This window comes from Glycine max, chromosome 1, assembly GCF_000004515.6.
Source record: "Glycine max cultivar Williams 82 chromosome 1, Glycine_max_v4.0, whole genome shotgun sequence".
Classification (NCBI taxonomy): domain Eukaryota; kingdom Viridiplantae; phylum Streptophyta; class Magnoliopsida; order Fabales; family Fabaceae; genus Glycine; species Glycine max.
Window position 1 is genome coordinate 45,753,172 of NC_016088.4, and position 6,121 is coordinate 45,759,292.

Sequence of the window (6,121 nt, forward strand, 5' to 3'; positions counted from 1 at the left end):
TTGCATTAGCATTAGTCAAGTAAATCAAAATTTTAAATATACAATAAGAATCTATGTTTGTATTCAATAGTGCTTTGAAAGGACTTGACGATACTCAACAAAGTAAATCTAAGCCTCCTGCTAGGTGGATTGTTATTAAAGTAAGTTATTTAAACAATATGTTTTTACTTATATTTTAGTACTGTGTAGACTAATTTGTACTAAACGTTGCATATCTAAATTTCATAATGTATTTAGTGTAATAGACAAAAAGGAAGCACTGAGTGTGGGTATTACGTCATGCACTGGATGTCAACTATAATCTTAGGAAATTTTCAGAATAATTGGAAAATGGTAATTTTTAATTCACCAAATTTCATATTATTATGATTGTTAATATATTATTAACTTATGTTTTATTATATCATGCAGTATTTCACTGATCCTAGACCATTGGAACCAGAAAGATTGAAGGCGCTTCGCAACCAGTGGGCAAAGTACTATTTGAAAGTGAAAAATGAAACTTAAGATGTTTAGACAATTTTGTAATTGTAGTTTATATTTACTTAATTTACAATTCATGTCTCAACATTAAATATGTTTTGAATTCATAGTAATTAGTAAATTTCTCATTGAATTTTCTGGTAAAAACTGTTTCAAAACGGAATGAAAATTATGTTGTGTGGTCTGATTTTAAAATTTGCAGGTTATTTTTGGGATTTATTGAAAAAACAGACATCATGTTAAAAAAAAATTCTAAAACAACATCGATTTTTAAAAAAACTGATGTGAAATGTTACTTACAACATCAATTTTTTTAAAAATCGATGTCAAATGTCACATTTAACATTGCTTATTTTAAAAACCGATGTTAAATGTCACTTACAACATCAGTTTTTTAAAAAATCGATGTTGATTTATAGATTTATAACCTTTGTTTCATAATTCGTATCATATAACATCGCCTATTTAAATAACTGATGTTAAATATCACTTACAACATCAGCTTTTTAAAAAACCGATGTTAAATGTCACTTACAACATCGGTTTTTTTAAAAATCAATGTTGATATATAGATTTATAACTTTTTTTTTCATAATTCTTATCATATAACATCGCTTATTTAAATAACCGATGTTGTATTTATTAGTTAACATCGGTTTTGAAAAACCAATGTTAACGATATTACTTTCCACATTGGTACTTTCAACATCAATTAATAACCGATGTTGAAAGTCCTAAATAACCAATGTTGAAACCTTATTTTCTAGTAGTGTTATAAACTTGGATTTTTAACAATGTGAACTAAATGTGGCATATTAACTTCTTTTTTTTGCCAATGATGTAGCATATTAACTTTTCAAAACACGTGTTAGTTGTTTTTTTACAGGTTAAGAAGCATGTTAGGCAAGAAGACTAATTATAACTCATCAGGTTTACTCGTTCTTTGGATAACTTTCTCTTCATGATCAAAGGAAAAATCCAATTCCTTCTGAAAGTGGCAACTTATGTTATTGATCTTGAGTAAATAAGACAAAATAATCATTTTGTTACGAGAATGATTACATTTAGAAACTAAATTTGTCATTATCAAAGTTAATAAATTAATTAGGAAGCTAATTAGATTATCATGAAATTAACAAACTCAAAATTAAGGATATGCTAATTTGTTACTAAATTAACCGAATTATGTTAATTTTCACGAGGTTGACAAATTTGAACATTAAATTATAGAAAGATATACTTGTAGATATATATTAAATAAACACAAATTATTATTTTTAGAGAAGAATTATATATTTAATTTCAAAAAATAATTTCAGGAAAACATGAACACATGTTGGTCCCCCCAAAGTTACACCACATTTAACAAGTATTATGTTGATATATTTAATTTAATTTACCTTGATCGTCTATATGTGTATCATTTTGAAACTTTTACATGCTTACAATGAGTAGTTTAGTACAGCTAATTAACTTGATTTACTAGCATGCGTAGTTGCTTATGCTGAATTTTCTATGTGAATAGCATATCATACGTACTCGGAATTGATTTGGTCAAAAAGAATGTATCCCATGAATATTGCCCCTTTACATCATTTGTCATTACTCGCTGTAGGTGGCGTGCTGCTACATATATCAATTAACAATTCACAGCGGATTAAATCAATCAATGAAGTCTTCTTTTTTTAAGATTTCTCGATACCTAATTGAGACCTACCATGAAAATTTCTTTGAGGTGAAATGGTCTTTTTCATTGGCCCAGTCCACAAATCACTAGGTATGATACGGTGCAGTTAACTGATATATTTTCCTATGGACCAACAATAAAAAAATAGACATTTTTTCCAGCACACGTCTCAGCAACTCTATAAATACAGCAATGTGGCAATAGCGATCCAAATAAATTCAAATACATAATATAACTTTATCATTTCTCACTAGCTGATCTTGTTATCTACTATACTTTATACACTATATTGCATATTGATCAGTCATTATTGCATATTAATAGAATGGAATCACGTGGGTATTTGTTTTTTCTTCTCCAAGGCTTAGTGTTTGCAGCCCTTGCAACCTCAGCTTTCTCACAATTGTCACCTAACTACTATGACTACTCCTGCCCCAATGCTTTGAGCACCATCAAAAGTGTTGTGGAGGCTGCGGTGCAGAAAGAGCACCGTATGGGTGCATCCTTGCTACGCTTGCACTTCCATGATTGCTTTGTCAACGTAAGGCATTCTATGTTAGTGTCCACATGCATGCATACCCATATATATCTGCATACACATGCACATAACACACATATACACATATATTAATACCAATGAGTAGTTGATTTGAGTAGTGATAAGTCTGATTCCTTAACAAAGTGATCAAAGATTTGAATCTTAACTATTTTGTACCAAAAAAATCTAGTTGGGAAGAGGCAACATTTCTTCCCGTGCCTTTATATTTTTCTGAAGAAAATTAGTGTCAGCGAACCATGCACCTAAAATACTCTTTAGAATGATATGCGAAAAGAAATTACACACAATGCATGTATATATTACCTTAATCATCGATGTTTTATAATTATCATAATGCCTTTTGACTTCCTAATGAGACCTTGAAGTATGACCACTAATTTCGATTATTTGAGTAGATTAAGAGATTAATCATTAATCTGAAATTTAGTTACACTTAAAATTTTACACAAGTTCCCTTAAACACAATATAATTCTGAATGCAGTGATTAATTTATAGATAATGTGAATACGTAAGTCTAATGGTTATTATTTGGATTATGATGGTGATTCAGGGTTGTGATGGTTCAGTTCTTCTAGACTCCACATCCTCCATTGACAGCGAAAAGAATGCAGCGGCTAATTTCCAATCTGCTAGAGGATTTGAAGTGGTGGATGACATAAAGAAGGCAGTAGACCAAGCTTGTGGAAAACCAGTTGTTTCTTGCGCAGACATATTGGCTGTTGCAGCTCGTGATTCAGTTGTTGCGGTGAGTAATAATACTATAATATAGCTACTTGATTATGACCCTAAAACCTATCCGTTAAATGTTTATCGTATATATAAGAAATTATGCTTAAAGATGATGAAATGCATTTTTTATCAGAACTTTGACGACATGAAATAAATGTATATTACTAAAAAGTAATATAAATTTATTAATTATCTAAGGACTCGCTGACTCAGTTCGAATAGTATAAAGAAACCGGAGGGTTCTCAAGTCTCAACCCGCCAATAAATATTATGGTAACAAAAGTTTATTGTATTAATATTTAATAGTATGTATAGCGCCCAGAGCAAGTGACCGGGGTGATTGTGACGGCCACGTTATTATTTGAGAACATACAAATGATGTTGATTGGTTAGTTTACAAAGAGATTTATTATCAATACAATAAATCGTTGAAGGGTCTCGTTAAACATTGGTTAAAGAACCAAAATAAATAAGTATTAATGGTAAAAATGATAGAAAAGCGAAAGAAAAAAAAAGTAATGCAAAATAAATAAGTATCTTTTTCTTTATTAATGCAAACGTTTATATTCTCTTTCTCAAATTGATATAAATTCGACCTAAGAATCCATGCCGAACAGCACAATTGTTTATATGTAATTAATTGTGACCGTGAACTAAATATTCTTACTGAAAAACACAACTATTTTTCTATAACATGAATGAAATTAGTTGTGAACAATAATTAAATTATGTGCATGCTCCATGCAGTTAGGTGGGCCATCATGGAAGGTGAGTCTTGGTAGAAGAGACTCCACCACAGCAAGCCGTGAAGCAGCAGATGCAAGCATTCCAGCACCATTTTTCAGCCTTTCAGATCTCATCACCAACTTCAAGAACCATGGTCTTGATGAGAAGGACCTTGTTGTTCTTTCTGGAGGCCACAGCATTGGATATGCACGGTGTGTTACATTTAGAGACCATATCTACAATGACTCCAACATCGATGCCAACTTTGCAAAACAACTTAAATACATTTGCCCAACAAATGGTGGTGACTCCAATCTTTCTCCTTTGGACTCAACAGCCGCGAACTTTGACGTAACCTATTACTCTAATTTGGTTCAAAAGAAAGGGCTTCTTCACTCTGATCAAGAACTCTTCAATGGTGGTTCTACTGATGAACTGGTCAAAGAGTACAGCGACGATACCGAAGATTTCTACGAGGACTTCGCAAACTCGATGATTAAGATGGGAAATATTCAGCCCCTCACTGGGAATCAAGGTGAAATTCGGGTTAACTGCAGGAATGTGAACTAATTCATTGCAAAAATTATGCAATAAGTATGTATTATATATACATACAGAATAATTCTTGAGTGGTGCACGATTTAGAATTTATTATTTATATATGTAATGGTATGTATTCTTTACTATAAATTGTGTGTTTTCAAATTCCTTTTGTGTTGATTTTTACGTGAGTTTTTTTTTTATGATCTTTTTTTGAAGAAAAAAAACACTCCTCTGCGTTAGAGATATTATATCAACTAATGATATATCCAAATGAAAGTTTATTAGAAGAGGAACAATCTTTATTTTAGAAGATGATTTTGTAAAGTTACGTTAATCTTAAACTCAAATTTTTATTATTTATTTAACTCAGAAATCTAGAGCGTGAACTGTACATGTGAAAAATAATAATCTAATTCCAATGTAAAACAATAAAAATTAATAAATAACATAAGTGTAGTTCGTTATGTTTTTAGAGTTATTCTCTAATCAAAATTAGTTTTACATTGGTGATTTATGTAAAAAAAAAAAGTGTTAAATATTAGTATAAATTACTATAAAATTCAATCTTAATTAATAGAAGGCTAAAATAAAAGAATGGTCGCTTAACTTAGCTTTTGGATCTGAATTGCTACCTAATCTTTAAAACTTCTAAAATTGTCATGTTAATTATTTAACTAATTAAGGACCGGTTGTTCATTCAAAACAATTATTATTTTCAATTTTCAGACATATTTTTTAATTTTATTTATTTATTCAAGACGTAAAACATTTTTTATTAGATTGACTTATATAAAAAGTATGAGAATTAATTAATGTTTGAAAAAAATAACCATAAACATGAAGAAAATATCATAAAAAGTAAACCTCATGGGGTGATTAAAAAGAATATGCTAATAAATTTTTCAATTTTTTAGTTGTTCAACGGACTTACCTTTTAATGCAAATTTGGCCATTTTTTGCATCCATGTTTAGTCCCAATTGCCACTCAACTCACTAGCTGTAGACGAATGAGAATTTCAAGGTACAAAAAAGTCTAGTTTTATCTATATGTTAACTTTTTTACCCGAAGTTCTGATCGATAGAACACTTCCAAACGCTTTTTTTAGCACTTCCATTTGAGTAGCAAATGTTTATATAAATAAAAGCAAATTGACAACAACAAATAAGTGAGATATGGGAGGCTATGTCCGGATTTCTTGTGCCTGTTAACCACCTTCTCTTCATTTAGTGGAGCCAAACTTTCAATGTTTATAACAAATTAACAAGAAAGGAGTTAAGGGTCTCCTTGACGGATACCCTTCTGATACGGGTACAGGGTATGAAGAAGAAGATCAGAGCTCAGCTCAAGAGAAGAAAAGGGGGGTGCAAGGAGAAGAAAAGCCCAAAAGAAGAA

The 6,121-nt window shown here is 30.6% G+C and overlaps 1 protein-coding gene across 1 annotated transcript; it reads left to right on the forward strand.

The window, feature by feature from the left end:
• Window positions 1-2,380: 2,380 nt before the first annotated feature.
• On the forward strand, window positions 2,381-4,890 carry LOC100814067 (peroxidase P7). Its single transcript, XM_003516955.2, has 3 exons — window positions 2,381-2,711; window positions 3,281-3,475; window positions 4,207-4,890. Exons 1-3 carry the CDS (start codon window positions 2,496-2,498, stop codon window positions 4,753-4,755), a joined length of 960 nt encoding a protein of 319 aa, XP_003517003.1. The 5' UTR covers window positions 2,381-2,495; the 3' UTR covers window positions 4,756-4,890.
• The last annotated feature ends 1,231 nt before the right edge of the window (window positions 4,891-6,121 follow it).